At 46.7% G+C, this 22,453-nt stretch overlaps 5 protein-coding genes across 5 annotated transcripts in view; 3 read left to right on the top strand and 2 right to left on the bottom strand.

Annotated features, from left to right (window-relative positions):
* The window catches only part of dhodh (dihydroorotate dehydrogenase), a 52,268-nt gene extending 50,120 nt beyond the window's left edge, over positions 1-2,148 (top strand). Inside the window, exon 10 of the mRNA XM_041070077.1 lies at positions 2,130-2,148. The gene's annotated coding sequence lies outside the window, so the exon portion shown is untranslated. The remainder of the gene's footprint in view (positions 1-2,129) is intronic.
* On the top strand, positions 579-2,911 carry hp (haptoglobin). Its single transcript, XM_041070078.2, is given in 7 exon segments — positions 579-2,172; positions 2,174-2,317; positions 2,319-2,382; positions 2,447-2,570; positions 2,573-2,780; positions 2,782-2,834; positions 2,837-2,911. Coding segments are annotated over 7 exon segments (711 nt in total). The 5' UTR covers positions 579-2,077; the 3' UTR covers positions 2,860-2,911.
* A 4,561-nt stretch (positions 2,912-7,472) lies between these two features.
* On the bottom strand, positions 7,473-10,745 carry sult5a1 (sulfotransferase family 5A, member 1). The gene is made up of 6 exons (XM_029144870.3): positions 9,459-10,745; positions 9,154-9,365; positions 8,421-8,547; positions 8,239-8,336; positions 7,884-8,064; positions 7,473-7,733 (listed from the first exon to the last, which is right to left on the bottom strand). Exons 1-6 carry the CDS (start codon positions 9,595-9,597, stop codon positions 7,591-7,593), a joined length of 900 nt encoding a protein of 299 aa, XP_029000703.1. The 5' UTR covers positions 9,598-10,745; the 3' UTR covers positions 7,473-7,590.
* Positions 10,746-10,911: 166 nt separating this feature from the next.
* On the top strand, positions 10,912-14,350 carry dpep1 (dipeptidase 1). The gene is made up of 10 exons (XM_029144869.3): positions 10,912-11,053; positions 11,197-11,323; positions 11,393-11,525; positions 11,601-11,751; positions 12,201-12,270; positions 12,481-12,657; positions 13,071-13,155; positions 13,251-13,326; positions 13,416-13,551; positions 13,685-14,350. The coding sequence occupies exons 1-10, from the start codon at positions 10,935-10,937 to the stop codon at positions 13,871-13,873; spliced, it is 1,263 nt and encodes a 420-aa protein (XP_029000702.1). The 5' UTR covers positions 10,912-10,934; the 3' UTR covers positions 13,874-14,350.
* A 74-nt stretch (positions 14,351-14,424) lies between these two features.
* Positions 14,425-22,312, bottom strand: slc22a31 (solute carrier family 22 member 31). The gene is made up of 9 exons (XM_029144868.3): positions 21,626-22,312; positions 19,867-19,970; positions 19,219-19,373; positions 17,448-17,616; positions 17,167-17,312; positions 16,405-16,513; positions 16,060-16,274; positions 15,838-15,949; positions 14,425-15,739 (listed from the first exon to the last, which is right to left on the bottom strand). The coding sequence occupies exons 1-9, from the start codon at positions 22,019-22,021 to the stop codon at positions 15,301-15,303; spliced, it is 1,845 nt and encodes a 614-aa protein (XP_029000701.1). The 5' UTR covers positions 22,022-22,312; the 3' UTR covers positions 14,425-15,300.
* Positions 22,313-22,453: the final 141 nt, after the last annotated feature.

Here is a 22,453-nt window from a genome sequence, read left to right on the forward strand (position 1 = left end):
CAGAAATTCTAGATTCCAGATTTTAATAAATGTGTGGAGGGAAGGTTGTAGATCAGCTGTCTTCATAGATATGAATCAACATGCTGACGCCCTCCGCAGCTTTCATATTTCTCCACATTAGTTTGGTGATTTAGCGCAGCACAGCCTTGATTTTATGCATTTGCTTACAACAAATTGACGTGTTGACATAAAGAGGGAGCTGCGGAGAAACAGGATAACCCACGTTCTATCAGTTCATCCACTCTCTGTGGTGACAGGTCCCTCGTAGGGTTGCCAGGGTCTCCTGTGAGGAATATGAATGAAGGACAGTCATGGAGTAGATGTTTTCTCGGTGTAATTGGAACATGTAGGCCCTGAAGTATAAGTCAGATAATCACCACAGTAACCGCATGATAACTGATCCTCTGGGAACATGGACGTGTGCCTTCATGGAATTCTATCAGATAGTCTGTGTTATAGCTGTGACGTACGAGCTGGGACGAGTTAATGCCCAAGGAAATCTAGGAGACATACCATGTTCTAAAATGTGCGTTGATCTGTTTCCATTGCACATTACAAAAAGTAGAAAAAAAAAGAATGTCCAGCCCTAACACGACCGGCTCAGGATCCACAGCTGAGGCAATCTGTTAAGAAGCAGCTGAATTAAGCAGAATTTATTGACTGCGACTTTTCACAGGACATCATCTAAATTTTACACTTCAGAGAGTTTGACAACCGCCAGCTCAAAGGTGAGATTTCACAATCATTTACAGTACTTTAGGTTCACGGAAAACCCATTACCCATTAAGCAGAAATTCCCAGCTCAGAGTTTCTAATATAAATACCTCCGTCCCAAAACTCGACGAAAACCAAAGCCCCCGTCACTGGACTTGAATATTCTGAACAATATGAGGTAAGTTCATCTTTTCCTGAAATTTTTCAATTTCTGAAACAGTCTTTTTTTAAATCATTAAATATTCTTGAATAGTATAAAAACCCAACATTTCTACTGGAGTGTTACATCCTCCAAGTCTGAAAACTATTTTACCATGAAAACTAGTTTTAGAATAAAATATCCAGTTATTTTTTTTACTAAAGAAATAAGCAAAAAATTAATATCAAACCTCAACATACCTGCTGTTGTTTCAAGGTTTTCAGTGACTGTGCTCCTTCTGGTCAGTTGGACTCACAGGCGTAAACTCCCTGCGTCAGGTAGCACACCTTCTGATACAGCAGGTTCAGCATGTCCAAAAAGTATCAGTGTCGACCACTAAAGGAGCATTTATCACAGTTTAAGTTGCATTCTGAAATAAAATCTGATGAAATTCAGAACCGTGGAAATTGTAAACAAGTTACTTGATGCATAATTCTAGTCTGGACAACAGCTGATAGGCAGCGCAAACAACATGGCTCATCCTGGTAATTAAGTTAATAACAGACGCACAGTCAGAAAGTCCTCAACAAGTCCCAGTTAGTCAATCAGTTCTCTCAGGCTCATTCACACAAAAACCTCTTTGACAGCTGCTCACACGCTGCAGCTACTGAAGGCTCTAAGGGCCTTTGCTGCTCATTTTCTTATTCATTCGTCTCGAAACGTCAGAAACCGACAGAAAATCATCTGTTGCCCTGCGTCTCATCAAACAAAACATCAGAAATAGCTCTAAACGCAGCGACCGCAAGTCTAGTGTGACATGTGATTAAAGCCACTGCAGCCACCATGAAAAATAGTTTTATATAAATGCATGCTTATTATCTCTGGCAAAAAAGGGGAACAATGCAACGCAGGAGAGATTAAATGGAACATAAAAACTGAATCCACTTTATATTCATGCACTTGCATTAATGCGTCAAACCAATTAGTCACTCGTCTGCTTAATTGCGCTGGTGAGCGTTCGTCTTAAATATGATGATGGAAAAAGACTTTGGAGACGCCTCACGGTAAACAAATCCTGAAACACAGCAACACTAATGACCACGAACAATCAGCTGAAGAATGAAGCCATCTGTGTTCGACTTCATGGTGCTGTCAGTTTAAGAAGAAGAATATCCGCTCATACAAGGGCATAAAGGGAAAATCAATAAAAGGCCATGAAATCGGATGAAACTTCAAACCTTCCAGCCCTGTTTAACATGTGTGTGTATGTTTTCAGCTTCCAGGTCAGCGTCAGCGCGTTCCAGGCGTGTGGTTGGAGGGACCCCCTTGCGTCCCCTGGCAGGTCATGGTCCACATCTCTGACAGTGCGCTGGATGGAGGCTATGCAAGTGGCGCCCTCATCTCTGACTGCTGCGTTTTGACAGCTGGCAGAAACCTTTTTGTGCGGAAGAGTCGACAGGACACTGGGACCCGTCGTCCCCAAGGTCTATGAGGACACTTCAAAGCGGGCGGAGGTCGCTGTAGAAAAGGTGAGAGAAAAGAAGATGCATCACAGTTTGATGAGTGAAAAGCCAGGGCATCATTTACCTGCAGGTCGTTCTCCATCCAGGTTTTCAGAACCGCTCTGACTGGGACAATGACCTGGCTCTGATCCGGCTGCAGCAGACAGGGTGACCCCCTGGGGTCACATACCTCAGACTCCCCCTGGTCAGTCGGTCGAGGCGGAATACGAGCGAAGCCCGCTCACACCAGACGTGGATGAGAACATCTGCACCGAGAGCACGAAGTACGAGGAGAACGTTTGCTTTGGGGACGCAGGAGGCGCCCTGGTTGTCACAAATGCCGACAGTGGCGAGATTTACACTGCAGGGATCCTGTCCTACGACAAGGCCTGCAGCAGATACAAGTACAGGGTCCACATGAAGATTTCACTGTGTCATCAGGGGAGATACAGAGGAATCAGATGCTGTACGTGCTGATGCTAGATGTTTTCATGGCAGCCATAGAGGCTGCATCTTTTATCTTATGGGTTGGACCATAAAATGTGGCTTACTTTAACGAGACCGGCCTTTGATTATGGCCCATACAGACCTACGTACCAGCAAACTATGACAGGCACACTCGACTCACTGTGCACCATGCTTATATATATCTGCATATCTATAACTTGATGCAGATCAGGGGGCGTGGCTTGAAGAACAAGAGAAAATGTGGGAAGCCACATGAAGCTGTTGTGTGCATGTGTAATGATCTTCTTCATCACCACTGGCACAACCAGGATCCACTCAACATCCACTTATGTCTTTAGAGACCTGAAGTCTGATTTGTTTTGATTTGAACTCTAGTCTCTAAAAACCTGCTTTGACGGCTTTGTCGCCAGAATTATCAACGTTGTGTCAGAAATTCTCAGTCAGTGCCAGCTGATGGCACGAAACCTGGTGCAACGAGGTTCGAGGACATTCTGAGGCAAATTCTATTTTGGGTTCAAAATGAGGACCAGTGCATCCAGTCTGTGCAGACACAGGGCTCCTTCCTCTCTGGAGTAATGGAGGTCGCCTGGTGCCAAACAAATTGCAAAAGCAGGTGCAATGAAATAAAACCTGAGCTAGGGCTCATTAGTACATGGCACCTGTGGGATAATAGGTCCCTCAGACTCGACTAGAGGATGGACACCTGTGGAGATCATCAAAGTGGAGGGTGAAAGACACTTATAATCATTATGGTTTATTTGAATGAGACCCAATTATTTGAAACCTAAACTGTTGATGGCCACATGTCACGTGTCACTGTTTCCAAAGTTCTTCACGCTGTTAACTCCTCAAAGCCGCAGAGGTTGAGACAACGTTTCATCATGTGGAGTCATCAGCGCGAAAGCGAAGGCTGACAGTGAAATAAAAATGAATGACGCGGGCGGCGAGTCTTTCCTGGCAGTCGAGCTTTTCTCCCCTCTCTCTAAGAATGGCATCAAAGATATTTTGGCGTGACAGGTGTGCTCGCTGTGCCACGAATCATGAGCTGTCGCTACAACAAATGCATTCCTCCACCGCAGAAAGCAGGAAGACGACAGCCGGCGGTGCCGTCGGCGCCGTGGAGGTGGACGCGATGAGAGGAAGGAACAGTATGAGGGCGCAGACGTCCTCCTTCAGTTCCTCTGTTAATGTGAGGACGGAGAGAGGCTGGAACTCAGGTCACACACACACACACACACACACACACACACACACACACACACACACACACACACAGCTCAGCCTGAGCCGCCGGACGGGGGGAGGACCCACGCAGACCTGCACACGCCCCCAGGAAGGAGTCCTGACTGCATTCCCCCATAAGTAGGAACAGAATTGACCTACGCTCACTCTCAGCATCTATTTCAACTCCTGCACCAGCCTGTTTGTCTGACCTCCTCAGGACGACACGAGCTACACACTTCCACCACATTACAACACACCGTTCCATGGATTCTGTGGAGCTCGTGGGGTTTGACATCAGTCTTCAGTCTAATCAGTTCAAATTTTCTACAATTTTGCTTACTCACCTATAACCTGTACAGTCTCTTTAGCTGCTTAGTGAAATGTATCATTTCAATTTTAAGCCGGAATAAAAATTGAGCTGCAAAGCAGAGGACGCATTTTAAGTAGGGAGCAGTATGTTCCTCTCTGTGGCTTGTAAAATATTAATATCCCTGCCAAGGGTTATTACTCGCTACCAGTCTCAAGGTTTACTTCCTCTGCCTCCATCACTCCTGCAGAGCAGCGGCTCAGATCACAGGGCAACATTTCCCAGAATCCTCCTCTTAACGTGTGTCTGTGTACGGGATGTTTGTCCTACAAATGAATTCAGGCTTGGTTCAATGACTGCAGTCATGCTCATCTACAACATGCACAGTGTGAACATAGATTTCATGTTACTGCATCTATAAACTCGCCCAGCTTTAACCTGAACATCTTTGTTTCTTCTCCACTCTGTGTTTCTGAGCTGGATGTTTCTGATAGAGTTCAAGGCTTTGTGCACGTTACATGTGGTGTTTGTCATCTGTCATGGCAGATGAGCCCAACTGGAAAACCTGGCCTCTGGTGAAGTTCTGTTTAAGTCTCAGCTGTAACAAATAGTGTCACAGATGGTGTTTCAGACATGGCGTAAGTGTTGCACAGTGTGCATCATCTCAGCGGCTCGTTCCTACTTTTGGCTTAGTTCAATCTGCTGGTGAAAAGTCCTAAATAGGCTAATATATAAAACAAAAGTTCCCTCAAGCATCATTACATTTATTACTAACTAACAACGTGAAACACTGGTGAGGTTTCATCACCTGCTCAATGATCTCACCGATTGTGTCATGTACCGGCCGTACTCACGTGAATCCAGCCATCAACACAACAATGAGGTGAGAATGATACAAATCTTTGCCACTCTGTGTGTCAGTCTGCTCTTGTTGGCCTGTTGTGTACTCAGCTGTCGCGTTGTGTGTTCTGCCCTCGTGTGACTGGGAAACCAAAGCTTCATAAGCATTATCGCCCACCTTTATATTAGTTGTACCAACAACCAACCAACACACACACACACACACACACACACACACACACACACACACACACACACACACACACACACACACACACACACATGCAGACACACACACACACGGGTGTCTCTTCTTGAGCCTGGTGTTTTGCCACTAGTGTGTGTTGTGACATTTGCAGTATGTGTGTGTGTGTCTGCATGACTCTAACTAGTGAAAAGTCTCTGGTGCCTCTTCCTTGCAAAGCCTGAAGGACAAGAAAGCATCAGTTGCTCGGCAACAATTGTCTCATCAGTTTAACCAGATGAATTGATAAACTGAATGGACATTTTTCCCCGTCTCTCAATGAATGCCTACATGGAGCGTTTCTACAATGTGGACTTTTATGAAGTGGAATTCTACCACGCGAGTTTTTGGTTTGTTTTTCTCCCGCAGACTGGTCCACATGCGGATAAAGAAAACATTAAGACAGTTTACAGAGAACAAATACAGGACAGCAAATGTGCTGATTACAGATACAACAAGGAGTTATAACAGTTCCCATCAAGCTCATTGTTGGGGGCACTATCAGTTCACAATATCACAATATGGACATATGACACACACACACACACACACACACACACACACACACACACACACACACACACACACACACACACACACACACACACACGTACTCCCCATGAAGTCACTCTTTCAAACGCAGACTGTTGTTTTCCTGACTTCTCAGAAATAGGTCTTCACCATCTAAGTGGAAATTCCACTTGTTTCAGCACGGATGCACGGATAGCAATGATAATATATGATGATATCCAAGGAACATCACAGCTGTAGACAGTCTGTCACCCAGGTGTCATGGAAACAGACATACTGTACAGCTGTGTCAGGATGAACTGCTCTGCAGCTGCAGGAAGCCGCCTCGGGTTCAAACACACGCAGCATCTTTATAAATAAAGATGTCTCTGCTGTTCTTTAGCTTCTTTAGCTCTGATGTGTTTCTTACAGGCAGAACTCATTTGCAGGATAAACCACCTGTCAACAGCAGCTCTGCAGTCACGCACCCATCTCTCTAGTCTTCACTGTGTGAATGCTGTGAATAAATGATGATACTTTAAGAGGAAGCGAAATGTATGTTGAAAAGATTGGAAAAGTCAAATATAGTCAAAATAATAAAGGATATGCAAACAATTAGTTTTTTCCTTGAACTCCACTTCCAAACTCAGTAATTAAACGTTCATCCCAGACTTTACTGAGTAAACAGAGCTCCATGTGTGAAATCTGTAGGTGAGTTCTAGGTGTTTAAACACGGCCAGCCAGTGGCTGAATCAGTCAGATCATGTAGTTTCTGTCTACATTTTTAAGATTTAGGTCTTAAATCCTTCACTAACAGTCAATAATTCAATAAAATACTGAAACTACACCGAAAGCGACACAAACTGAGCATGAGATGATGAGAGCAGGAAGTTATGGCCCAGTTACGGCTTGTGTAGAGTCAGTGAGAACCACAAAGAGTTCAAAACTAATTGCCTGTGTTTATGTGTGATCGAATCTGCACATACAGTAATCGCTTTCAGGAAACAAGCTGTCGTCGCATATTTTGAAAAGACAAAATTCTTCATGATGTGTTCCATTCGCAATAACAATCTGCTGTAAATGCAGTTCAATGCTGTGTCAGCAGGAAAAAGACACCTACATTATCTACAATGCAGCTCAGCCTGATGTTCTGCTCACTTTAGTCAGCGGTCTTTGTCGGCTGCCGTTCACTATTCAGCTTCGATCACGTGGTGTATTAAGTATGAAGAACCAGTTGGTTTTTTAACACTTTACACTGACGTGGTTCTGCTTATTAACCTTTAGCTCAACATGATCAACTGCTCTCAAAACACTAAAGAAAAGATAGAAAAAAACTAATTTGCCTAAATCTCTTAAAAACAAATTTGAATTCATTTTGTTCCAGGAAGAATAAAGGCAGGTTGCAGATGAGAATCAAGTTGCATCTGCCAACACACACACACACACACACACACACACACACACACACACACACACACACACACACACACACACACACACACCTAAGCATAAAGGAAGTCCCTTTGTTGTGATATTCTTTATTATTAATTTCTCAGACTGTTCACTAACCACATTTTTCTTATTATATTTTACAGTAATCAGCTGCAGAGTCTGATTTCAATCTGAAACGTCTTTCATCAGCTCATTCGTCTCCATGTGCCTCCTCTTCATCCGGCTCCTCCCACACAAACTCTAAGGGGCAGTCCTCCATCTTGGAGCTCAGGATGTCTTCTAAATATTGACTCTGCTCCTCTGTGAACGTGTTTTTCCAATCTCCAATCTTACCTGAATCGTTGGAAGGGGATTAGGATGAAAAGTCAGCAGCTGAGCTAAGCAAATGTATTTTCCTTACGTGGGAGTTAATAACCTTGATTGTGGTTGGACAGGACAGTCTTGAATCAAGGTTTTATTTAACTGTGAATAATAACGAGTCACCTTTTCTCATGAAGGAGCCTTTGCTGTGGTCCATTACCTCCTCAGGGACAGAGGTGTAATTAACCATCTTGTTTTTCTTCATACTGTTGAAGCTGCAGTGCCTCCCACAGTTGTTCAGCTCCTCCTCCACCAGGGGGCACTGCAGAAAAGAGCTGACCCTCTTTATGGCACCGAGCAGGTCCTGGATGACCACAAATTGACAAATCAGTCACAAAGGAGAAAAGCCATTTACACCCAGGGTTATTAGATGAATAAACATTCACACTTATACATCTGATTCATTCTTTTTTAACCTTGTCATTGATTAAAACATGTTTATCAGTCTGACAAAAATGAGGACGCTTCTCTTATTTACCAGTGACATCTCTTCATAGGTGACGTGGAGCCGATTGCTCACAGCAGCCGCCGGTGAGGCCCAGCCTTTGACGTGGTCGAACCAGGAGCCAAAGTGGACTGCAACAATGAAGAAGACACAGTTATGGTTTGATCTTCAGACAGATAATGAAAAATCTGTCTTTAACCCTGGAGTCGACTCACGCGTGCCCTCCAGGAATCGATGTAAAAACTCTGTAAATGAGCCAAACTCCGGGAGAAAGTGGGCAACTTTGTGAAAGTGGTAAAAGGAAACGGCGACGTCTTTAGGGTTCCTGCTCACATATATGACCTGGGAGAACACGTGGAGGCTTTAGGGGACAGGGTTCAGGGCACCAACACACAAAAGCTCAGCTTGAGACTTCAGACATCTGATACAAAGGAGGCCAACTCTCTATGCCAGGGTCCTCCAGAGCCACCGCCCTGCTGCTTTTCCACCTCTCTCTGATTGCCTTCATCAGGTGTGTCGGTTGATTGACTGAACACACTTGACCAAACTAATCAGTATTAGCTGTTGGAAAACCAGCAGGACAGTAGCTCTGGAGGACCAGGGTTAGACACCCCTGCTCTATGCTCATCATCAAACAGGACCTGGATTTCTGAACTACTGCCTGTTATATAAGGCTTAACCTGTATCACTGATCTAAACAAACACAAACAAAAATATATGTGGTATGGCTGAGGTATTCTCTCTTTCAAATTATTATTGTACTGTACAACTATACTACATCTACAGTGAAGTAGTTTATTCTAGTAGTTTGATCGCTGGAGGTAAAAGCTTATTCTGAATTTTAGCATTTCTTTCTAGTATAATTAACTTTTCCACTCATGACCTTTGTGTAGTTTTGGCTGTAACTTGAAGAAAACCAGCTTAGAATATTGCTAAGCTTCAAATAACCTTGGCTTTTGAGCCCTGAAGGGCTGGGCCGAGCAGGTGATGCGGCAGGTGTGTGGTGATGACCCGGGGTGCGAGGGACGACGCCTCCAGAACCTCTGCGCTGTAGTAATGCTCCAGCCAGGGAGCTCGGGTCCAGTTCGGGATCGTATTGGACAAGTGTGGGTCGCCTCTGCTGGACACGAGGGTCACGATTTCCTGCATCCATGTGGTGCCTAGAGAGAGAGGAGCGAAACGTCTGTGACCCCGCTTTCACAAATTCAGAGGGGAAAAAAGAGCTTAGGCTGCAATGTGTGGTCTGTTCTTACCGGACTTCGGGTAGGAGACGATGAGGATGTCTGTGTCCTCAAACTGAAACTCAAGAGCGCGTTGCAAGGAGTCCTGCGTGTGCAGGTGTCCAGGAAAGGAAATACCGTGGAACAGCTCTGTGACGTCCAGTCTGGCCATTTTCAAGCCTAAAGTTTCTATGCAAGTTCGTCTTTATAGCTTCTGGACTGGTTTCTCTTTTGTAGCCCCCTCCTGGGAGTGTTCATTAACTTCAGTGGAAAACTCTTCATCTGGGTGTTTCAGGAGCTCTTTTTTCATCTCTGGTATCCACCTAAAACTCCCCACACCTTCACTAGTTCAAATGCTGAGACCAAACGTATGGTCTTTGGCATTTTGAGCAGCTGTCGTGTCTTCTCTTCCGATGAACAATATTTAACAGATACAAACCTGTTCAGGTTTAACGGCACAAGTTTGATGAGTTTTGTACGACTGCAGAAACAAGCAGAAACCCAGTGTACGTAAATGCACACATGCACTCATAGACCGAGGGATCTGTTCATCCTTTTTACACAAACCGTTATAATAATTAACCTGATCAGGGGCTTGATCCACAAAACCATACAGAAGGTAAAAATAAATACAAAAACCTTCTTCTTCTGCTGTTCTTATCAGGGGTCGCCAACATATTTTAAATAAATAGTATTTATTGTGTATCTTGCTCTCTGGAAGTGGTATTTGCATTTAGGTTACACAACTAAAATACTATACAACTGTAATTGCTTGTTATTTACACAATTTGTATTGTAATATATATTTATATTATACAATTTAGGTATGAGGTTGTTTCCCTGGTGCTCATGCAGACAAAATGGCAATAGAGGAATTAAAAAATAAAGGATCAAGCATTATTTTATACAACTTGTGAGGTAATAATGGTTATATACACTAGGTCATAAATAAGTAACTGTAACGGAGGATCTGGTTGATTCCAGTCTGTGAACAAACCCCTTTAACCAATAACCATCTGTTTTTTTCCTCAGGGGAATCTTTGTATCTTTAGTGTTGGTGTTCCCATCACATTTGTTTGTCGAGTGAAAACATAAATAGACTTTTTTAATGCTTTAACTGATTAAACAGTCTCTAGCATTCATGCATCTTTGCCGTGGATGAGGAAAACCCTCATTTAACTGTGTGAGATACTCCAACAAAACCATGAAGCCATGTGCCGCGTCTCCTGCAAAATGTCGGGCGTTACATTTTTCAAGGCCACAAAAATGGGACATTGTAAAACGGAGGGATAATATTTAAGCTACCGCATTTACAGCTGCTGACAGTGTAATGAGAAACAGACTAAGACAGAGGAGGAGCGAAGAGCATTCCGACGCATAACAGGCAGAAAACTGGAAAGTGGAATGATAATCTGCGAGCACCCACAGGTCACACTGACAAACCGGGAGGTTCAGCTGGAGTCAATAGAGTGTAGATTACAGAAAGATTAACCAGTTTAACTTTCAGACATGCTGCTGGCATCTGTATGTGCGGTGCTGTGGGTCAGTTGTTGGGGCTCAACCCTGGCTGAGGACCAGCACATGACCAACGCTCTGAAGCTGATGTCTGAAACGCCCCTCATCGACGGGTAAGTCACAACGGTTTGTACCAGAGAGGGGTTTTGGAAAGAAAATGTTTTCCTCAGTGGAATCTTGAGCCTCAAACATATAATCCCACACGGTGGTTAGATGACCTGCTTCATGCGGTGTCGGTTTCCTCCCTGCCTTCCAGCCACAACGACCTGCCCTGGCAACTGCGAATGCAGTTCAACAACGAGCTCAACAAAGTGAATCTCAACACACTCAACACAACACACACCAACATCCCTAAGATCGAGGAGGGACGTCTGGGAGCTCAGGTACAGACGTCACAGCGCGTTTTAATGCACCAATGCTAACGGGTCTAACAGTGCCGATGCATCTTTCAGTTCTGGGCAGCCTTTGTTCACTGTGACACTCAGTACAAAGACGCCGTGCGACAGACCCTGGAACAGATCGACGTGATTCACAGGATGTGTCAGAAATACCCCGACACGTTCGTTCTGGCCACCAGCAGCCGAGGTGAGGCCTGAGGGGCGCTTAAAGCACATCCGCCCTCATGGAGCTGTGGCCTTGATCGCCTGTCGTCTGTCGCAGACATCACGGAGGCCTTCGGAGCCAACAGGACGGCCAGTCTGATCGGGGTGGAGGGGGGGCACTCCCTGGACAGCAGCCTGGGCACCCTGCGCACCATGTACCGGCTGGGGGTTCGCTACCTCACGCTCACGCACTCCTGCAGCACCCCCTGGTAGGAGCGAAGCACACAAACGGGTCACGCCACCGAAAACGCAGCACTGACGGCGACGCGTCATATTCAGGCGTGAAATATTAGATCAGAAGGTAAATCTCTGGATTGAGTCTGTCACACGGCCCATTGAAGAGAAAGATGCTTAGATACAACAGCTATGATTAATAACGGTAAAGGTAAGTGCTCGTCAGTGTTTGTGCTGTTTTACCTTTATCGGATGGGGAGTTCGGGGAGTTCCTGTCGGCCAGTTTTGATCCGCAGGGGTTGAAGTTAAACAGCTGCAAGTTTAAGTTACTGCAACATTAGACGCTGAGACGCCTCTCCACATGTGGACATTCATGTACATTTGTGATATTTCACTAAAGAAGATTAAATGTTCTTTGCCTAATCAAAGCTCCTGTGATCCGTGTAGTCCTGTGCTAACATGTTTTTTTTATTTCTACTATCAGGGTCGATAACTGGCTTGTTGACACTGGATCGGAGCCAGCTCGACACAATGGCCTGTCTCCGTTTGGAAAGGTCGGCGTTCAGGCAGACATGAGCAAACGCTGATTCGAACGTGTAATAAGTTACACATTAATGTGTTAAAATGCTATCGTCTCAATGACAGGGCTAAACATTACAGCCTGGATGTGAGAGGACTAAACCGCCCGCACGTGTTCACTTAACTCAACCTAAACGTGTCTCGATGTTTGGTGTGGCGGTTGATGGTAGAACTCTTCTCCACAGCAAGTGGTTGTGGAGATGAACCGCCTGGGGATGATGATCGACCTCTCGCACGTCTCCGTAGCGGTGATGGAACAGGTGCTGGATATGTCGAAAGCCCCTGTCATCTTCAGCCACTCCTCCGCCTACAGCATCTGTCCACACAGGAGGAACGTCCCCGATGAAGTTCTACGCACAGTTGTGAGCACTTTGTGTTTGTGTCCAGAGAACGGATGTCTCATGGTTTAGTATCTGTTTTAAGCTCATCACCGACGTCCTTTTAATCAAAGGTCAAAAAAGCTTTAAACCAGTGATTTGATTCTTAAAAATGTATTTATAATTCATTAGAGGTCAAATTGATCATATTGTTCCTTACATCACGCTGAATTGTAACGTGAATAACGACACTCATCTAGTTGGACACAATAAAAGAACAGATCCATTATGCAACACTGTAAAATAAACCGATAAACTGGCTTATAACCATGAGCTTTGACAGATAAGGGAGCAAGTGTCAAATAGCCTTCCTCCTCCTTCTTCCTTCTACTATAGATGTGCGTTTCTAGATCAGTGCTGCTCAGATCGTTCCTCTCACCTCTTGTTTCTCTCTCCAGAAAGAAAAGAGAGGAATTGTCATGGTGAACTTCTTCAATGACTTTGTGACCTGTAGCAAGAACGCTAAACTCTCAGACGTTGCTGGTAAATGGTTAAACATTAACAGTATTACACTCGATCCTTCATAAAGTCTTTATGTGCATCCACTTTATTAACGTTTTTTACGATCTTCGTCGCAGATCACTTTGACCATATAAAGAAAGTGGCCGGGGCAGAAAGCGTCGGCTTTGGAGGCGATTATGATGGAGTTCCCAGGTGAGCAGGCGTTGCGTGAGTTCTCACATCGTGGGTTTCGGTGGCACATTTGTGCCAGCGCGCACCTGAACCACACGTGCACCCCTCAGGACGCCCGAGGGTTTGGAGGACGTGTCCAAGGTTCCCAACCTGGTGGCAGAGCTGCTGAGGAGAGGATGGAGCGATGAGGAGGTCAAAGGTGCTCTGGCAAACAACCTGCTCCGCGTCATGAGAGAGGTCGAGAGGGTGAGTAACACAAACACCAGCTTCTTTGTGCTATTATGTCACCTTTGCATATACAGGCGCTGATGACAGATCCAGGCTGGTTTAGTCCTGCTCTGAAAACAAAGACATTTCGCTGCGCTCCTCTCGGCTTCAGGTTCGTGACGGCCTGAACGGCACAACCCCAGACGACGTTCCCATTCCGTTGGAGGAGGTGAAGGGCCCGTGCAGGACGAGCTACGGTTACCCCAGCGCCGGAGCCGGAGCCAGGCCCTCGCTCAGCGCGCTGGGCCTCGTGCTCACAGCGGCTCTGCAGGCTGGCGTCACGCGGCGCGTCAGTCTGTAGGAGGTCCGCGAACGCTGCGGACTCATCAACCTGTATTAAAACACTTATTTAAAGGGCCTCCTGGTAGTTGTACTGACTTACTGCAAGTTAACTTTAGTAAACCAAACAATGAGGCACAATATAAAAAAATAAGTCAACCCACGTTTTGTTTACCTGAGTTTTAGCGTTGTCCTGTGTCATGACCAGGACAAACGTATCTCAGCATCAGGACGCCCGCATTTCTAGTCGGCGTGCTCCCTCTAGTGTCCAGAGAGGGTACTACTGCATGAGGTGACTGGTTTATGTGCAGCACAACTATCATTTACTTTTATTTCCATTAATGGTTGCTTAATGTTTGAGACAAATCAAAAGATATACAGTATGTTAGTTTTATGGTTTTTGACTTAATATTTTGTTTTAGGCACACGAACACATTGTTTGACATTTGCCAAACAAAGCAATTATAGACACCATCTGGATAACCTTCACTGAATACAAAAGGCCCTTTGTTTGCTCACACAATGTAAAATAATTAATTCTTGCCGCCAATGAAGAGACCGTTACACTACAGCTTCAATAGAGGGTCCATCATGTTTAATATTAAACACACAAAAGTCATTTTGGAAGAGTTCCACATTCATTCAGAAACTGTGTGGAAATAATCTATAAAGACATCACAGAAGAAATTTATATTCTCTTTAAAATGAAAATAATCATAGAAAAACGTGTAAAATATGTCGGTGTCATGTGAAATCCTCCAAGGCCACGCCACTAAAAGTTCAAAGGCACGATTCATACTTATCACTGGACAGAGAAAAGCCACTCATTGTCTGGTCGCCATTTAAAAAAATTTAAATGGCGACCATCCATTTAAAAAAACGTAGCACCTTCTTAAATAACACTTTGTGACATGAAGCTGTTTATAGAAAAGACAAAGAACTCACCACCGCCAGCTGTGGCTCTAGATTAATGAGGCCTAGAAGTGGGAGATATTAAACATGTTCTATTCAGTCACCAGTAAATTATGCAGCGCCCTCGTGTGCGTTTCACAAGTATAACAACACATGAAAATGAAAACTTGGATGAGCTTAGCTGGTGCATCCGACAGAGGCTTAATGTAAAGTGCAGGAGTTCCTGGTTCCCAAAGGCTGTTGCTTACGCGACTGGCTGTTTGGTGAATCTACGGTCCAACATTTTAAGCAGCATGACTCCAGTTGGACCGGCTGCAAGAGAGTTTGTCATCGCCCTCATAGGTCTCATGGCAGGAAAGGCATCTATGTGGAAAGAATGTGAGGAGCCTGAAACGCTGCTGAAAGCTGACAGACTTCCGCTTTAAAGTGCACTGCGTCCAACTCGAGGCCTCTCCTCAGGTCTCAGACACTAATTCAAGGGGACGGTGGTAGAGCGTCATAAGAGGGAGCCAGGTCCAGTCAAGAGCAGGATGAGCGTCAGCCGCGTTCGGACGCAGCCTGCGTCAGCGCGTGCCTCTCCGGGCCCGACAGCAGAGGGGCCTGGGCCGCTTCGCCGCTCTTGTAGGGCAGTCGGTCCTTGGTCAGCATCTTCCGCGTGGCCGACACCAGGCGCGAGTAGTTGTCGGGGTCGTACTCGGACGAGGCGGGCCGGGTGCGCAGCAGAGGCAGGCTGTCCCTGTCGGGCCGCGACAGGAAGAAGGGCGGCAGGCGCTGGCTCTCGCCCTCCTTCAGCGAGTCCGGCAGGTGCTTGCGCTTGCTCTCGGGCAGCAGCATCACGCACAGGACGGAGAGGATGGCGAACGAGGCGAAGACGACGTGGTGCAGGAAGTAGCCGCCGTTATTCTGCAGCTCCATCAGGGAGGCGGCGGCCATGCCCACGCAGCCGGCGGCCAGAACCAGGCCGAGGCAGCCGCCGCTGAGAGAGAGAGAGAGAAGCAGGAAGAGAGCACGGATGCTGGCTTCACTGCAGCAAAAGTATATAGTATTATATTGCAGATTGTACTAAAAACTCACCGAACTACAGTCGGCATCACCTCGGAGGCGAAGAACACACTGAGCATGGCGAGAGCCTGAGAGAAGAGCAGCCCCACGACGGAGAGCACCAGCACCAGGCCTCCATGCAGGTCTGACACACAGCGAGGGCAACAGTCAACACCGGGCGCTTTAACCCAGCATTCCTTCAACCTTCTATGCGAATGTGACGCGGGTGAACGCAAACCGTCAGCAGACACGTACACTGGGTGAGGGCCAGCAGCAGCAGCGAGGCCAGGCCCGTGACGATGGCCGACAGCAGCAGCATGCCGCGCCGGCCGAAGTGGTTGACGGACAGGCAGATGAAGACGCAGCCCAGCGCGCCGGTCGCCACGCGCACAAAGTAGCTGAAGTAGAAGTTGGTGGAGAAAATGCGCAGGTTTCTGGTGAAACAGTACTGGATGCCTGTTCCAATGAACCTGGGGGGGGAGAGGGCGGGGTTTGAACGGAACCTGCAGGGGCTCAAGGTTCATCTGCTGACTTTTAATTTAGGGGGTGCAAATCACTGTCAACTGGGAGGGAGCCTGTGTTTACGCAGACGAGACTCACAGCGTGAAGCTCAGGATGAGGCAGTTCTTCCAGATAACACGGGTCTGACGCAGCTCCAGAACCGAATAGAACCTCGGCCGACGGTCCTCACCGTAAGCTGAATTTATCTCTAGAAGCGGAAACAGGAAATTATTACTGGTTACAACAAAACAGTGACTGGATTTAGAAATAAATGCAAGGAAACCTCTGACAGCCAGTTCAGTAATCCTGCAACTCCAAGTACACAATGAAATGAACTTAAAATAGATTCTGCACCTTTGGTTGACAAAATGGCATTTAAATGAGACACGGGTCTAATGAAGTAGGATAAAAGCTTTTGCTTTTTTCTGATTCTGGTTTTGTGAACCAAATAAATATTCATGACACATTAAGCAAATTCACCAAAAAAAGTCATTAGGTGCTGCTCTAAACAGGTTTATGAACAAGAAGCCAACAGTGTTAATGCAAACAAGATGTATTCTATTCTACTAATGACAGAAAACCACAAAACAAGCAACACGTTCTGAGGGTATTCTGAGTTGATGTGGTGATAAAGCCAAGCGTTTCATTGTCTGCAGACATTTGGGCAGTTTGGGATCTTTGGAAAGAAAACCCTCTAAATAGAAACATCCAATCGAAGCTCCAAAGCATGTTTTCTCTGGCTAATGCTTGTTGTTCTGTCTGGTTCTCCAGGACTTCAAAGATCAACAGGGAAATGAATGGAGGGGGTGGGTGTTGTCAGGAAAAGTCTGTCTCCGCACACAAACATGCGAGTGTCTGTACCTGACATCAAGGTTTCACCGGGGCAGTGTTCGTCCTGGAGACAAACCCCGTTCCTGGTGGAGAACTCCTGCAGACTCCTCTTCACCTGAGGGATCTGATCTGTGGCCAGCAGCCAGCGAGGAGACTCGGGAAACAGCGAAGCACAGCTGAGGAAACAAGGCTTGGCTGTTGAACTCGTCCACATATATGACATCATTACCAGAGTTCAGGCATAAAACCATGACAGAGTGATAATAACACAAATCATCCCGTGGACACAACTCCTGCCACCGCGGACTCACCACCAATAGGAAAGCAGCAGGAGGAGCGGGACCGTGACCACAGCCTGCAGAACGGGCCAATCACGGCACAGAGCAGCGAAGCCCGGCAACAGCAGCTCCGCCAACACGCCGAAGAAGCCGCCCACCATGGCGACCATGAGCCGATGTGAAGGGTCACACAGCTCCAGCCCTGGGACAGGAGGGAGAGTCAATGTGTCTTACTATTAACAGGTCCAATGTACGGTCTGGCTACAAAGGTCTTAAACTGATCCTGGAACAGCTTGGGAGGCAGTGAAAGGTGGAATTCTATGCTAAATTCTACATGTGGAGCCGTTAAAGGAGAGTTGAGCTGTTGGGAATCTTGAGGCACTCAGCTGATGGAAGTGTTGCATTCCACAGTGTGTGACTCTAATGGGCAGATTTGCTGCTCAGGCATAAATTAACATGAACTCGCTGGATTTTTATTTCACTTGGACTTTTAAACCCAGAGGTTACAGGTGCTGAGAACAAGGATGTAAATGCACCACCAACACGGCGTCACCCCTGACGCCTGTGGTCCCACTCCAGCTCGAGGACCTCGGTCTCTACAGAGCAGCACCAATAAAACCCGTAGCTTTGAGCCATTCGTTTCGTCTTGTTCAAGCCTCACACGCAGGTTTGGACCCGACGCTTCCAGGCCGTGAGGCCTCAGACGACGTCACGGACGCGTTTGAGAAAAGCTGTGGATGTTTCTGCTGAACTCTAACCCGCTTCCTCCACAGCCCTGGTTCTCTTTCCATCTCCTCCCTGCTGCAGAGGGTGGAGAAGGAAAATGAGGAGCTCACTTCCTCTCCTCGCGTCTGTCCACCTATTGTTTTGTGCCCCCGGTGGAGGAGCAGCGCTGGCAGGACATCATAAAGAGCTTCACCTCTCACACGTAAACATTGAGTTAACTAATAGGAATAAAAAAAAAAAATACTGGATTCAAAGTAACCCTGACCTCGCTGGAATGTGGGAGTATGTTCATACACTGAAGCATGTGTGTGAGCCCTTTACACCAACTAGTACCACCTCATCCCACACACAAATGCATACTTCCTTTATAAACAGTTAGACGCCCATGTTGCTTCAGAGCGTTGTGTCTGTCTGTTTTGAAGGACTTGGTACAAGACAGAGAAATTCCAAGAGGAACCTCTTGTTTACCAGGAGACAGCAGCGTAGTTTGTGACTGGACCAAGATGCTGTTACAAATCCTGTAACCTGGAAACGATGGGTCCAGTGCACCTGCCACGACTACTGGAGTATATTAAAGTCATTTTGAGTCCTTTCAGTCCCCAGTATTGACTGAGAACTAATCTAATCTGATTTTAATTGTTTGCATCTCCTGCAGAAAAGACAAGATTGTAAAAACAAACGTCGGCACAATTCCTTATTTGCTTTCGTAACGGCACAAAAGAATTTCCTGTTATCTTTAACTGATAAGATCCCTTGTTAAGTCTGTGTTGAGTTCCCGGGCACCTTATTCAGTACGCATCTCTTTATGTCTGTTCGAAGGGAGTACAATTCTAAAATGTGCAAGCAGCAGAATTTTATTGTATGTCGAAAATTACCAGGAAACTGCAATAATAATATCTGACATTTGCCTCAATTCTCTGCATGAATAAACAAACAAGAGCAGGTGTATTATTATTTCCCACGCTTCTTGCCGTTATGCAACTCTCCACTGTTTGTTCACCGAACGCCCTGATAATTCCGCGAGGCCCAACCTCACCGTGAGCAGGGCTAGTTTGCACTGCGTTGGCGGAGGACTCACTGATGATGTACGATGACACGAACACGCCGGCGAGCGCGGCGCCCTGAGAGAGGCGCAGCAGCAGGAAGACCTCAGCGCTGCTGGACAGACACACCGCCGCCCCCAGCAGGCTGGACAGGCTGACGGACAGGAGGAAGGCCCGGCGCCGGCCCAACCTGGCAACAAGCCGACATGCGAGAGCTGTGAGCAGCGTCAAACGCACAGGAAAAATCATTCACTTATTGTATTATATGAGGACTTCATTCCCTAAGTCGTATCACATGCATTTCATTTCCATTAATTTAACATCGCCAGTCCTTTAGACAATGTGAACTTCTCAGTTCCCAGTCAGAAGCTAAAGGCTGTATTGACTCAGCTAAGACTCTCAGAGTTGTGTATCTATGTATCTGGTTAATCAGGTCGATGGGTGAGTTTGTTTTATTACTCAGCACAGAACACACTTCAGGTGTTCTCAGCAACTTGCTCGGTTTCAATGTTCAACGCAAGTTACAAACGACATAGGCTGTTGTATAAATGAGCCAATTACAGTCCGGTAATAATTATTTCAGAATTACAGACGATTTATACAGCTTCTAATCAGTGTGTTCAAAGTTACTACGGCAACATATAATAAAGGGATTCAAACGGTAAAACATGATCCTCACTCACCAGTCGCACAAAGTACCGAGCAGGATGTATCCCAGAATCCATCCTGTCATGAAGCAGATATGTTGCAGAGGGATTTTCCAGTAATCGCTGCAAACCAGGTTCCACTGGAAAGACAAAGATGTTCAGCGAGCGAAAGGAGCAAAAAGACATTTAAAAACACAAACCAACACAATCTGCAGGTTGTTGGGATGCAGGAGGAAACCCACACAGGTACACGAAGAACATGAAGGCCCAGAACCGTATACCTTTTTAAAATAGAAGTTAAGAATGCCCCATTTTCTGCCAGCAGAATCTGATAACAGTGTTCATAAATGGCTTTTCCAGATCATTAATGTTAAATCTCATTTGAGATGCACGTCGTCCTGCTTTAAACGCGTTTTATGCCATGACCCCTTCACCGCCGCCAGCTGGAATGCAGGAAGCCAAAGTAAAGAGCCCCACGAAAACACTGCGATATGATGCGAGTTGTGATATATCTAATACAGGTAACACACAACGACTGAGACGCACATTTGTGAGGTATGCGCTCACTGTTTTTTCCCGTAAATACCATTGATTTGATGGAAGCCAACGCAAGAATAAGGGCTACGGGTGCAGCCACCAAACAGAGGGAGCTCTGTGAGGAGGAGGAATGTAGATCATGTCCTTCCTAATCACATTAAGGCGTCTGCTGATGGTGTTATTACATTAGAACAAGGTGGAGCTCAAAGTGGAGCCTTCGTGCAGCTCCGGCGCCTCCTTCCTCCGTCTCCTCTACTTCAACCTCTGTGTGAAGTGATGATGTTTTAGTGACATTTGCTCCAACGTGTCGCTAGCTTATTCTGGTTTCTTAACTGTGTCCGTCACTCCCAACACACAAGAACATTACATAAGTGAGGCTTCGGGCAGACTTGTGATTAAAATAATCACCTCTCAAATGTCAATGAACCTGGACTCGGTTTTGGTTCAGTAGTGGGAGTGTGTGTGTTCTGATTAGGCCTTCCTCCAGTAAGGCGTTCTTTTGTCCCAGTAACCGCGTTGTGAGCAGGGGAAGCTGTACAGGAAATGCTCACGGCCTCAGGAAGGGGCTGAGGACTCACGCCATGATTTGTAGCAATGGAAAAGGAGAAAACAGTCCCCTTCTTTCCACTTCCTGTTTCCTTGAGGCCATTGTGCACAGACAACAATCTGAAGTCCAGGAGCAGTCACCTATAATGACTTTGTGCTGTTTGTCAGCATCCGTGTTGCAAAACAGCAGCCAAACGTGATAAAGGCACACGTGTTTGTTGGAGGCCAGCTCGTCGGGAGAAGCGGATCCTTATTTAGTTAAAGTTACACAACAGGACACAATTACGCAGGTCTGTTTGTGTTCAGCCTCTGGTTACAGTAGGAGAAAGTCTCTAACGAAGTAGAAGCGTTCAGCAGCCACGAAGCCCTGGTTCTAATTGACTCCTGCTCAGCCTTTTGTTCCGTCTGTGAAAACGTTTCAAATGTTGAACCAGAGCAAACACTGACTGGATGTTGTTAATGACACGCACGCTTCCCGCAGAGAGAGAGTGTTTTTGACTGGAGCAGAGGCTGGAACCAACCCAGCCCGACTCCACCATCTTGGAGCGAGGCCACAGCTGCGGTGACTCAGTCCCAGATGCTGAGAGTCAGCGGCCCATTTATATTTATATAAGACGACAAAAAAAACGCCAGGATGCGGATGAACCGAGCAAGTGTGGTTCAAACCACGCCAAGCAGAGCAGAAGGAGAGCAACGGATGAACCGCTCTTACCTCAGTGACGAAGTTGCTGTGGAGGCCCGCTACCTGCGAGTACTCCCAGCCCCGCGTGCACGCCACCCTCTCCCTGCGCACGTGCCGGGGCAGCTCCGACGCGTTCGGTGGGTACTTGTAGAGTTCGCAGCGGCTGCGGCCGGTGCCGGTGCCGTTGTCCCAGGGGAAGACGAGGCTGACGTAGTCCTGTGTGGACAGGTTGCCGAGGAGGACCGCGGGGGGGAGAAGCTGCGGGTCGGCTCTGCAGTGGAACGAGTCCGGGATCAGCGTGTAGAACACGTCGCTAAACAGATTGAGCAGCACCGCGAAGCTGGGGAACCAGCTGAACACGACCACGACTCGGTTGTAGCGTCCGTAGCCGCCCGTGTGGGGGAAAACCTTCGTATCGTAATCCATTTGAACGCGAGCGCGTGAGGAACATATGTTCGCCTGTTGCGCAGTAAGCGCGCGCACTCGCTCGACGCGCGACGCGGCCGCTGAAGGTAAACTCGCCGAGGGGGGAGGAGGAGGAGGAGGAGGAAGGCGGGGGACACACCTGCCGCTGTCTCACGCCTCGATGTCCCCAGACTCCGGCCACCAATAGAAACAGGGAGAGGTCCGACAGCGGCGGGTTAAATGACTGGAGTCCAGTTACTACGACCCACTCACCACTGCACGTGTTCACATGCCGATCCGATGAGTGGCTGAGCTCGATGCTAATCCTGAAAATAAACGGTAAATATTTGAATATAGGCAAATCAGTTTTGATTTTAAAGATCGACTCATCGTGTCTCACGCGCACACAGAGCACTGTTATATAACTGCACTGCGCACCAGTTATAGGAAAAT

The sequence above is a fragment of the Betta splendens genome, chromosome 3, assembly GCF_900634795.4.
Source record: "Betta splendens chromosome 3, fBetSpl5.4, whole genome shotgun sequence".
Classification (NCBI taxonomy): domain Eukaryota; kingdom Metazoa; phylum Chordata; class Actinopteri; order Anabantiformes; family Osphronemidae; genus Betta; species Betta splendens.

What these genes read in the sequence shown, in the direction of transcription:
- sult5a1 (XM_029144870.3), bottom strand. Translation starts at nt 9,597, where the DNA reads ATGGCCAGACTGGACGTCACAGAGCTGTTCCACGGTATTTCCTTTCCT. An exon ending in TTCAGGGCTCAAAAGCCAAG is followed by an intron (nt 8,548 to 9,153) that starts GTTATTTGAAGC and finishes GTGTTCTCCCAG; the next exon opens with GTCATATATGTGAGCAGGAA. An exon ending in CCTATGAAGAGATGTCACTG is followed by an intron (nt 8,065 to 8,238) that starts GTAAATAAGAGA and finishes GTGGTCATCCAG; the next exon opens with GACCTGCTCGGTGCCATAAA.
- dpep1 (XM_029144869.3), top strand. Translation starts at nt 10,935, where the DNA reads ATGCTGCTGGCATCTGTATGTGCGGTGCTGTGGGTCAGTTGTTGGGGC. An exon ending in TCTGGCCACCAGCAGCCGAG is followed by an intron (nt 11,526 to 11,600) that starts GTGAGGCCTGAG and finishes CGTCTGTCGCAG; the next exon opens with ACATCACGGAGGCCTTCGGA. An exon ending in GCCTGTCTCCGTTTGGAAAG is followed by an intron (nt 12,271 to 12,480) that starts GTCGGCGTTCAG and finishes TCTTCTCCACAG; the next exon opens with CAAGTGGTTGTGGAGATGAA.
- slc22a31 (XM_029144868.3), bottom strand. Translation starts at nt 22,021, where the DNA reads ATGGATTACGATACGAAGGTTTTCCCCCACACGGGCGGCTACGGACGC. An exon ending in CGGTGAAACCTTGATGTCAG is followed by an intron (nt 16,514 to 17,166) that starts GTACAGACACTC and finishes TTCCGCTTCTAG; the next exon opens with AGATAAATTCAGCTTACGGT. An exon ending in CTCATCCTGAGCTTCACGCT is followed by an intron (nt 16,275 to 16,404) that starts GTGAGTCTCGTC and finishes CTCCCCCCCCAG; the next exon opens with GTTCATTGGAACAGGCATCC.